The 12,110-nt window shown below is 46.5% G+C and overlaps 1 protein-coding gene across 1 annotated transcript in view; it reads left to right on the top strand.

Annotated features, from left to right (window-relative positions):
• Positions 1-12,110, top strand: part of Tusp (WD40 superfamily protein Tusp) — a 209,080-nt gene that overhangs the window by 170,739 nt on the left and 26,231 nt on the right. Inside the window, 1 exon segment of the mRNA XM_075697579.1 lies at positions 7,942-8,143. Coding sequence (XP_075553694.1) covers positions 7,942-8,143 — 202 coding nt within the window.

The following is a 12,110-nucleotide window of genomic DNA, read 5'->3' as shown; positions in this document are numbered from 1 at the left end:
TCTTCTCGCATGGTCTGGAACGCTTTCGAGAATAAAGCGCCTAGAAGCGCACAGGATTCGGCAACGAATGAGGTTTCGCGGTCTCCCTTCGCGTCAACACCCGTCAGGCGGAAGAAAACTGCGACAAACAGAGTTGTCGCTTTGAATGCCCTGTGTGGCTGCTCAGGAGACTACAATAGAGGCCTTCTCACCAAAGGGAACGCCCCGAAGCGAGAAATCGGGAAAGCACTATTCTTTCGTTATTTTATTTTCATTCTTTTCTATCTCTATTATTTATTTATCTATTATTATTTTAATGGCGTACGCACTCAACGGTATGTTATACTCAGTTTTTCTCAAGAGAAAGATTTAGGCCTCCCATTTAGATACACGGGGAAGAAGAAATCGCTTTTCTAGGCAATCACCGCAAAATATCTAATGTCGTTTTGTTGCATTTCAAAGAAAAAAATTATAGTCTAGCAACTTTAGGTAGCGAATTTGAGATTTAGGCCCTCAATGTTCTAATAAAAATTGTTGAAAATCGAAAATTTTTACACAAAGAAACTATCAAGCTTACAAGTCTGTATCTCAGCGATGAAAAACGATATCACAATTCTGTAGATTGCACCTAATAGTACATCTAAGGCGGACAAAAATTTTGTAATGATTTGAGACTCTCACATTGACGACTATTATGTGTGTAGGTGAACAAAGTAATAACTTCACGTAAGGTATAAACTGATATATCAATTTTTTCCACTTCGGATGCTTTATCGGATTCAGTTCACAGAACTGCAATATCTGTTCTTGGTGCGGAGTTACAAATTTGTAAACTTCGTGCTTCCATTTTTTTAGAACCTTCCAATTTTTGAAACTTTCTTTGAAAGCATTCAGGCCTTAAATTGAAATTACGCTTCCAGTTGTTACTATAATTTCACATTTTCTCCCAAATTCAACGAATGTCATCAAAATCAGCCCAGTGGTTATCTCAGGAAAGCATCTCTGCGTTTTACATTTATTTGAATAGGTATAGACGGAGTTGGGCCTGAGATAAAGCTCGCGCTTAAGTTTTCTAGCTCCTTCACTGCGAAAATATTTACAACCTTAAGAGCGTTTTTTGTCGCACTGGTAACACCCTCACCGTTGGGGCCTTACAAAAATTTATACAGGACGACAACGGAGCTCTAACTAGACGTGCGATGACAAAAGACGTAGTTGAAAACTATGTGACCATTCTGACAGCCTTGGGCGCACAAAAATGTCCGACAGGACAATGTCATATCTTTAAATGTGAAATGCTGTCAGATGTTTCCCTGCGCCCAAGGCTGTCAGAATGCTTACATAGTTTTCAGCTAGGTCTTTTGTGGTCGCAAGTCTAGTTAGATCTCCATTGTCGGCATCTATAAATTTTTGTGTAGCCGTAACGGTAAGGGTAATCACTGCGACAAGAAGACACCCTTAAGAGTGTAAACATTTCTACAGTGTTTGTATTAGAAAATTCTTGTGCGGAATTTCGGAGAAAAAATTAAGAAGGTGGAGACGCGTGTTGAATGGAAGTCGGAAGAGATTGAAATCCGGGACAACGTTACGGCATCAGGTTTTGTCTAAGATATACACACTAATTAGACAAACCTAGAAAGTATTGCTTGACGGCTCACTTGGCATGATCTACGAGATAAAACGATAGAATGACACGCAAGAAGCGCAGCAGTTTTTCTCAGTGTACGCCAGCATGAACTTGCAGAGCTCGTCATTGAGTGTAATTGAATGCAGCTTTCCACAGGGAACCCTAAAGCGGCTTCGTAGAACAGTAGGCAGTGAGAGCGTTTTTCTTTTTATATAGGTTCCAAGTACTCGAGCTGAAGAAAGTTGTCTTTTAAAGACGATTGTCGGTCTACAAATCAGGAACAGCTATTCTCATTGTGCTTGGGCCAGTAAATCATCAAAAACTCTGCGTTAAGGAAACAAAATGCTTGTCACTGGCATGGTTCGAATTGAAAAACATTCGGTTTGAATTTTCTCCTAAATGTTTGTTCTGAGACGAACTTTACTGCTACTCAAAAGAAGTTGGCACACGGCACATTTTTTTCTTGTCCCGGCAAGCAACAAGGGAAACCTCATTTACCAGGTATTGATAATTTTTTAATGTGGCCGCAAAACAACATCAAATTTGTTCACTACACTCCTTCGAAAACACACTTTATTCACTGAATGCATCGTCACGGTACGCCGAAGAGCTCTAATACCATGCAATGTTGCAATACACAATTAGCCTAACTTTGAGAGAGAGAGAGAGAGAGAGAGAGAGAGAGAGAGAGAGAGAGAGAGAGAGGCTGTAGACTTTAAAGATATGCTGGAGTTGTTAGCCTGGCATGGTCACCCGGCATGCTACTCCAGGTGCTGGGTGATAATTATGATATACACAGTGATCACATAATCGCCTAAACAGCAGTGACACTCAGCACATAATTTTGGTAATTTCCCAACAACTCTCCACATTATTCTAAACAGTGATAACGTTCCTAATGGGCAATCCTTGGAATTTCAGATATCCCTCAGTATTTCATGTTTGCTATACGGAATGGACGCTTGTCAAAATTTTTGTCGGCATTTTGCGCGCACATCTTTGAGCGGACGTTTTTCAACGCACCGTGTCGCCACCACACCTTCCCTGTAAAACGCAAGTGTGGACACGCTTCGTTACACATTTTCGAATTCCATTCGACCAACACATGGTGGAGAATCATTGTTTTTACTTACCTGCAGGTCAACGCAGATATCCTTGTAAGGACAGTCAGATACGCGGTAAATGCAATTGTATGCGCCAGCTGTATCGACATAGGGGTCTGCAAGTGTATGCTTTCATGTGATTGTTTCCAGGTGGCTGTCTCGAGGGTGATACTTGCATAAAATAAAATAAGGTAGATACTTAAAATAAGGTAGAAAACAACTTTCACAAGCGCAACCGCATCTAAGAAGGTTAGTGTCTTTCTTACATACGAAAAAATGACAACCATTCCACTCTGTGAAGACGGAATGGCAGTAAAAGCTGACGACCGTCAAAGCTCTCAAACGAAAAGCAAAGTGCTTTCACTGCCATTACATCTTCACAGAGGGGAATGGTTGTCATTTGCCTGAAGTGTCTGATCATGGGAGTTGATATGTTTGAATGGTTTATTTACTAAAGACAATGGTTGTTGCTCGATTGAGACTTTATTTTGTCAGGGCAGTCACGATTCCTTTATGATCACTTTATCATCAGTGGTTCGACTGCCACCCTAGAGAGGTTCCTGGCTAGAATAACATCAACGCACGTCCGGTGATACATGGTAGTATCATGCTCCCCCGAACCTCAATGAGTCTGCTCACGAGGCTGCGCGAGACCTCACCGACCGCGCTTTCTCTCTAAGGAGCGCCGACTCCCCTCCTTCCTACGGCCACAGAGACGCTCGCGCTACTCACAACGAGGCTATTAAATTCTTCTACATCTCTAGAAGGGTCTTTCCACCCCCTCACCCCGAGTTGAATAGGGCGCAAGCCGTTTCGCTTAGACTTCTACAGACCAGCACATATCCGTGTCTGTCCGTTCTCCACAATGCTTACCCCGACGTGTATAGCGACGACGCCTGCCCGTCCTGCGGGCAGACTTTCACTCTAGCGCACATGCTCTGGGAGTGCGGGTCGACATACCCCAAGTTCACCAAGAAGGAGTGGGACTTGCTTCTGCGTAGCCCCGCTCTAGAAAAGCAAATCCTGGCTGTCCGGCGTGCCTGCGACCGGGCTGGTGGGCTCGACCTGCCGGTCCTGACGTGGGACTAGCCGGGTGCGCGACGAGTTCGCGTCCTTGCTGGGCCTGCAATAAAGTTTCTTCCCTCACTCACTCACTCACTCACTCACTCACTCACTCACTCACTCACTCACTCACTCACTCACTCACTCACTCACTCACTCACTCACTCACTCACTCACTCACTCACTCACTCACTCACTCACTCACTCACTCACTCACTCACTCACTCACTCACTCACTCACTCACTCACTCACTCACTCACTCACTCAGGTATCTATCATGTGGTTAGAATGACATTGCAAGGCCAAACTCTTCAAACATTTATTGCATGAACCATTCCTTCTCTGCCTTAGAAATGTCCACGTTGAGGTCTCCGTTGATGACCACAGATGTGGTATCATCCTTTCTAATCCACTGGAAATATTTCAAGAACATCTGCTCTTACCCGTGTGCCTGGGACCTCTTTGGTTCCCACGTGTGACAAGAATAGTTCAAGGGCGCGTTACAGGTTCCTGAGCCCACAGGGTGTACGTGCCATTAAGGTTGGACCCTTCCTGCACTATCATCAGGATCGACCCACATGATGAGTCAAGGGCACGTTAGAGGTTCCCGAACCCACAGGGGTATGTGCCATTGAGCTTGAATCCTTCCTGCACTATCATCAGGTTCGGCCCACATGATGATTTTTTCTGTTGCCGGACGCCAAGAAAACTACGGAAAGTTAGTGCTATACAGCTTTCGCTGTAAAAAAGAAAGAGGGAGAGAAGAAGCGTTGGACAGGTTGTAAGCTTACATCGAATGGTTCACTGAGCACGGAAATGCTGTCTGAATTTGAAATCATTCAAATTCGAACGACGGGCGCTGCTCCCAGTAACGTCATGGAACTTTGCGGCTCAGCTGACGTTACGCCGAGAACCACGGAATTTGCATGTGACTCTAATCGGACAAAACGAATCCTGCTGGTACCGCCATGCCTCCGCTTCGTTTAGCATATGTAAGCTTGTGTCCAACCTATCCGCAAGGGGCAAAGAACCCTCTGAAACGCAAGTTTAAAAGTTTGTTCTGTACAAGCACGCCACATAGTGACCTTTAAACAGAGACAACACTAGCAAGCGTCTCGTTTCACTACATCAACAAATGATCTCCAGCGCTCAAAGGGCTTCGGCAATGATTTAAATGAAACGGTTCTACGAAAGTTTTATCTGTTTATACTGACGCGAGCTTTTTAATAGTGCACTACCTCGATACTACCCAACATATTTGTCTTTAAATGCAAGGAGCATTCGTTTCACACGAAGTTATACGCACGAATGATTTTGCGGACTTTTCGACTACACGTCTGTGTTTCGCTTTAAGCTTGTACTTGGGCAGGTGCAGGCTCTGGATGGAAGCTAGCATTCACTGAAGCATTATGGTAACCTTGTAAAAACGTAGATAGTGTTTGTAGCACACTATTTTCTTTAGAAACGTTTAAGTTGACTCAGGAGTAGTTCAGCTTTTGTGATAAGTGGTCCTCTGCAGCTATTTATGAAGTGGCACACTAGTTCTTGGTAAGTGAGCTTGAACAGATCTGTGAGAACCTACCATCCTTGTTTGTTCGCGGAGGACTCTTGCGCCAGTGCATGAAAACTATAAAGCGTCTATCATTTTCATGGCGGCGAGGGGAGACGTTCGATGTCGGCTGAAGTCATCGTTGCCGGCATTTGTACCAGCTTCATTGTCGCTAGTTTATTTATTTTATTATATTGTGGCATTTCGTTAGGTGTTATACGCTACAAGAATTGTAGTAGCCAAGGTGCTCTCCACTTCAGTATCTCCACAGCAACCGGCAAATAACAAAACAGAACAGAACAGAACGGAACGGCAATCTACTCTGTTTCGTAATCTCCCTTTCCTGTGCATCACAGAAGCGCCTTCGCTGCCCACCGAATCTCTGATGAGAAATCGAAGCATCGCGAAAGCATTAACAAAAAACAAATAAGAAAACAATCAGGAGGCCCTAGCACCAGTCTCCCAAGTGCCAAAATGTCATTTGTGCGGTGATATCCAAAGTTCAAAAAGCTGCGCCGCTAGAGCGCAGGTGTTCTCCAGGCGTTTTTTCTTGGAGGAGGGTGTGTACGAAGCGCTTTTATCTGTGCCTCGGCGTTAGTCTACAGGCCGCCACCGTCGTGTACCGCCTCCCTCTCCGTGCCCTCTCGGTGCGGGATAGATGAAGCCGCCCTCCAGACGTCTCCGGCGCTCGCTCCATCCGTTATCTCTGACGCGAGCGGATTCCCTCGCGGCTCCTTTTTCACGTGGCTGACGAAAATGTAGCCGCGCTCAGTGTCGAGCTATTTGCGTGCAGCGCTGAGGATTAGCCGAGATGACGCAGGTAAAGCTTTCCGCAGGCGTAATCGTGCACGATATTCCCCCGTTCCTGATGGTTATTAACGAGTAACTTCTCCGGTAGGGCGCACGTGCATCTGGCGCGGGCATTGAAGAAGGGTGTTTCGTATCGCACATATCGTAACATGCAAGTTGAAAATTTGGCGAAAAGGCGCCTTATGCTACGCCGAAGATTTGGTTAGTATGATTGCTTTTAAACGTTCAGGATTGGGCGAGAAAAAAGAGTACACGCAGGAGGCTATCCTGTTGCGCGTGGCAACCGAACACTGAGGACAGAGGAAAAAAAGTGCAATAAAAAAAAGGAGTGGAAGGAAGGGTGAAATATATCCAATAAGCAGACGCATACTCACTCACATTAGCACGTACTACAGTCACTCGTGGTCAGATAGTCTGGCAGAATTCAGGAAGCGGATGATTTCTTAATAGCTCTCTGCGTGCAAAATCTTTCTTCTCCCTGGTTCCCAAGGCCTTTACCGCTTAACCAGTCGTAATTATCGCGTATGCAAGCTCAAAAGTACAGTGACGTAAGGCGTGTACAGCGGGCTTCTCGTCGAAAAAATAAGTTGAAGAGTCTGATGATTAGGACAAGCGCATTTAGTCCATCAACCCGACATTAGGCGGCCACAGGCAAGGCCATAACGGCTTCAACAAACCCGTAGACTAACAGTACGCTTGAACAACGTTATCTGTCAAGTGTCAGTGAACATGAGCCACATGTTACGTCGGACTGCACACAAGTGTTTGCGCCATGTTTCAGCCGAAGAACAGAATCCGCTCTCGGGCGCGCGCAGGCTCTTTTGCCCTTCGCGCACACAGCAACTGCCCGCAAGTAGCAACACCTCCGCACACTAGCAGCAGCAGCGGCGGCGGCAGAGCCAACACTAGTGCCTGGCTATAGCATCCTCGCCCTGTGCGCAGGATAGAGATGGATCGATGGGGACGCCGGCATAATGTTGCGCCGCCGTTCATCATCCGTCCGAGACGACTGCGAACGAGGCCCACCGTTCATGTTTGTTTTCTCTTCACGGTCTAGCGCGCACACGCGCCGAGAAAGAAAGGGAAGCGGTGAACGCAGTGGACGACGCTGCGTTCGCCGCTTCTCTTTCTTCTTCCGCTCGAATACGCGCTAGTCCATGAAGAGAAAACAAACACGAACGGTGGGCCTCGTTCACAGGTAGGAAACAGGTAAGTACACTGAGTCCGTAAAAAAAAAAAAAAGCTCGTACAGTGCATAGAAAGGCGTGATAGCTGGCTAAACACTGGTAAGTTAGCGGAAGAATGTAACGTAGTGCTTAGATCATTTGGCCCGAGCGCATCAATCACGCCTAGTAACCAGCCCCGCAATGACCTGAGAGGGCGGACAAAAAGTTTGTGCTTGATGCCGGTGTCTATATGAAGCGTACGCTGGCGAAAATGAAGTTACGTGAGAGTCGCGGAAAGCAGCCAAAAAAAGAAAAAAGAAAAGGCTTAGCGAATGCGATCTTTCTAGCTTGAAGTTCGCTAAATACTTACGCTGCTATAAACTTGCAACGTCAGTAAAACTGCGTAAAAGGCAAACAAAAGAACGTGAGGGCAGGAATCGTGTCAAACCAGGTCAAACAGTGGCGTGTGTAGCACAGTAATCCCTGTGCAAGTACTAATGATAGAACTTTTCTGACACAAAATTCTTCGTGAAAACAGATTGAACACGATGCGTCTTTGAAACTGCGAAAGAGCGGAACAACAGATTTGATGCCCGGGCCTCTGTGCTGTTGCTACAGCCTCCGTGTTCTCTTCACAACCACAGGTGTTGTTCGGCACATCGAACGGCCAGATCCTGGTGAACGACATGCATGGTGAGCTGGTGGCTCAAGTGACCCTTAACGAGGATGCCGCCATCGTTGCCATGGCGTGGTCCTGCGAGAAATTCAAGATGGAAGAGGCAGACGACGACAACCGAACAGCGGCGGCCTCCAGTGGAGACGCCTCCTCCGTCCCGCCCGCACAGGGTAAGCTTTGCTCACGTGGCTTTCAGTGCACCAAAAAGTGTGATGGAACGAACAAACGAAAATATCACGCTAAAGCCGACATTGGCAGTTAGGGCTCATCTAAGTTGCGCGCTTCACACTCAAATTGCTCACCTGTAAGCGTAATTTGAGCGCAGTTTATTGGCGCCTGCTCATACGTGTTTCCGCTTAGACGCCGAGCCAGAAAACATCGCTTGACGCGTGGGCGTCACAGTTGCCGCACCAATCAGCGTTCTGTTTATAGCGGCTTTCGCGTCTTTTGAATTAGTCAATCGTCGGAGACGTGCCGACACCAGAATGCTCGTGTTTTATGCCTAGCTTGTTACTCCACCGTGAATAAGCCCCTCCACCGCGAGCTGGCCTGTCGAATTCACCAATGCTATACGCGAAATAGGCCGCAGCCAGAATGCCCTCGCCTTATCCCTGTAGTACGACGTGAAATAAAGCGTGATCACCTTCACCTGCGGCGTTCACGATAACCATCCGCGGTATTCTTGCGCAGAAAGCATAGTTGCATTTAACAGTGATTCGTCCCGATGTCTTCAAGATCAGATTTGTGGCAAGCGGCATTCGACCCGCCGTGGTTGCTCAGTGGCTATGGTGTTGGGCTGCTGAGCACGAGGTCGCGGGATCGAATCCCGGCCACGGCGGCCGCATTTCGATGGGGGCGAAATGCGAAAACACCCGTGTGCTTAGATTTAGGTGCACGTTAAAGAACCCCAGGTGGTCAAAATTTCCGGAGTCCTCCACTACGGCGTGCCTCATAATCAGAAAGTGGTTTTGGCACGTAAAACCCCAAATATTATTAAGCGGCATTCAGGCGTCACTGCTGTTTCTGTCCGATTGCTCACGCGACCCCGTTGTAGCTTCGAGCGTGAATCCAACGCAGTGGTTGGTGCGCATTCCACGTAATCTTGCGCGTCATAAACGCTCCACGCAGTGCAGGTTTCATTTAGCAATTTGTAACAGCACAGAAATTTCTTCCGTGTCTTCAGCTGCTTGTAACGGGCAAACCAGTGCATGCGCTTTACCATCAACAGCTCACGCCAGTGGGAGTCGGCAATCTTTCCTAAAGGCCACTACGCTTTAACCGTGGCGGCGATGTGTGCTGAAGAGACAGAAGGAACTGTAGAAGGACGATCAAGTGCGCAGGTTGGAACGAATCATTATTGTAAGCAGTGCGCAAACTTGCAACGATCACTAAGGAAGAACACACAGGATGACACAGGATGAGCACTGTCAGGAGAAGAAATGGCTCTAATTGATAACTCTTGATTATTTCATGTTCGAGTGACCTTAGAAATTTTTCTTGGATTGCTTTTTTTGTATTCATATATATTGGCGCATTTTTTTTTTCGAATGAACCTTGAGTTTACAGACAGCGGCTGCCCTGTGTGTTCTTGCTTAGTCGTTCTCATCCGCTTGAACGTTGCGTAGAATTGACAGATGTTTACTATCTTCTTGCGGCTTCCATTGTCTTGTCTTCTTTTGTGCGTGTGTGTGGTGGAACTGCATATGAATTGACTTGCAGCGCGAAGAAAATATCAGTTGCCCGCCAGTGGCAAATTTATATTTGATATAATTATTACGGCACCGTGAATCTGTCAACATTATTTCGCTTAATGGTAGCGGTGTGCTCATATATGGGAATCGAGTGCCGTCTTGAACCAGTGATCACTTGCCCTGCATCAAGCCTTGTGAAGAAACGCGAGATCTGTTTCAAGAGCCGCAACGGCAACAGCTTTTTTTTTTTTCAATACGAAGCGGGGTTTGCTAGCCCAACAAATATTTAATATAGCTCCGGTGTGAACATTGTTTAGGAAAGGTGTTGAACCAGACGACGTTGCAGTTGCACGCGACGACGAATCGCCTGAGTTGCAGCGAGAGCTGGTGAAATGTTTAGTTCGTTTTCCGCGAAACGACGGAAGTCTATACCGTGGTTTCTCTTGAAACTTCGTAAATACTAAGTACGTTCGCGTACCCACCTCGGCGGCTTATCTGCTATGGTGTTTCGCTGCTAAGCACGAGGTCGCGAGATCCAATCGTCGCCGCGACGGCCGCATTTCGGTGGGGGCGAGATTCAAAAACGCATGGGTCCCGTGCCTTGTGGACGCGTTAAACATTCCTTGGTGGTCAAACTTAATTTGAGGTCCCCCACTAACGCGTTAATCATAATCAAATCGGGGTTACAGCACGTAAAACTCCAAAATTAAGCAAGCATGTTCGCGGAGGGTGCAGCTATTTCGCATAATAAACGTGATCCTTAGCGCGCTTTGCGCCGGAATCAAAGAAACGTGAGAACATGTGTTGCCATAGCAACGAGGTAAGAGGAAATACGAGCCGATGGTCGAGAGCATGACATGAGCACCACGTTGTCTACTTCGTAGAATAAATGCCCCTGCACTTCTCGCTTCCCTGGTGTATATAATTCCTCGCGTGTTTGGCATGTTGCTCGATCCCACACACACGCGCGCAAAAAGAAATCCCGTTTACTTTTATTTTGTTTTGGTCATCTGGGATTATCCGGTCGGTTTCTTTCTGCGTCAGTCTTTTGCCACATGTCGTTTGCGGCACGTGCAAGGTGAATAGGCATGGGCTTGTGCTTTCCATGCGCCTTTCCTTTCCCTGTATATTTATTTATTCATCTTTACTTGCCGCGAGACGTTCCCTGTAGGCAGATGAGGCAGCCCTGGCGATTTCTCTCGGCTGTGGATAGCAACAAGAACATTTCGCAATACGACCTTCTGTGCTTCTGATTTTGAACGAAGTATTCTCCTCTAGCGTAAGTTCTTGGAAGTTAGGCGCACCCGTTCACCTACTGAGGACTTGATTTGGATGCGTTCTTACCAAGTGTCTCTGTCGCTGCCAAAGAGCTCTTTGCTGCGTTGTATGGCATGCACGCTCTGTATAGCGCCAGCGGCGCATGCCGATTGAAGGGGTTGCGCACTCACACCCAAGGGAGTGGCGTTTAGTTTCTTTAAAAAGACGGATGGTGGATCATTCAAGCCTCTGTCATCGGCACTCAGTAAATAAGAAAGAAAGGAAGCCGACTGTTGCTTCCGCTGTGAACTCGCGCAACCTGTAACGTCCCGTCTATGAAGATTTCAAGACCTTCTGCAGTCGAGCGGTGCATAGAACGTTTTGAATACGTCGGCAGCAGTAACTCATGGGTGGAGGCTCACGCGCATGCTGACTTAACCCATGACTCAACTGCATGTGGCGGAACGCGACAGGGAGGCTTCACGTAAATGCTTTCTGCAGTTAGCCGGCAGAATACAGATTGGGGGCGAAGTAAATACGCATAAAAACGACTCAGGTTGCTTGAAATAACTCCCCCTCATGGTCTGGAGCTCACATGCTGAGATACGCGTCGAATATTTAGTTGCATACTTAAGAGGAAGCTTTAGCTCGGGAGCATCCCGTCTAAATACATGCAAAAGGGGAAATCTCTTTTCTCGGCAACCGCGGCGCGAAATATGATGTGATTTGTTGCATCTAAAAAAAAAAGGGGGGTGATGTTCTACTGACTGGTGGTAGCGAATTTTTGATTTAGGCCGTACATTTTTCGATAAATATTGCTGAAAATCGCAAATTTTCAAACGACGGTACTATCAAGTCTACAACTCTGTAACTCAGCAATTAAAAACGATCTCACAATTCTGTGACTTGCATCTAACAGTACATCTAAGGCGACAAAATTTATGTAATATACGTGACTCCCAAATTGACCACTAGTATGTCAGTAGGACTTTTGCAGTACATTTGAAACAGCATGGCAAATTCATGCAAGGTATAAACTGATTCATCAAATTTGTCAGCTTTGGATGCTTCAAAGGATGCAGTTTACAGAACTGCAATATCTATTCTTGATGCGGAGCTACAAATTTGTACACTTTGTGCTTCCATTTTCTTAAAGCGAACCAATTTTTGAAAACTTCTTATAAAAATG

The sequence above is a fragment of the Dermacentor variabilis genome, chromosome 6 (assembly GCF_050947875.1).
Source record: "Dermacentor variabilis isolate Ectoservices chromosome 6, ASM5094787v1, whole genome shotgun sequence".
NCBI classification, from domain to species: Eukaryota; Metazoa; Arthropoda; class Arachnida; order Ixodida; family Ixodidae; genus Dermacentor; species Dermacentor variabilis.
The sequence above is the reverse complement of the archived record's forward strand: the minus strand, read 5'-3'. Positions and strand labels throughout refer to the sequence as shown.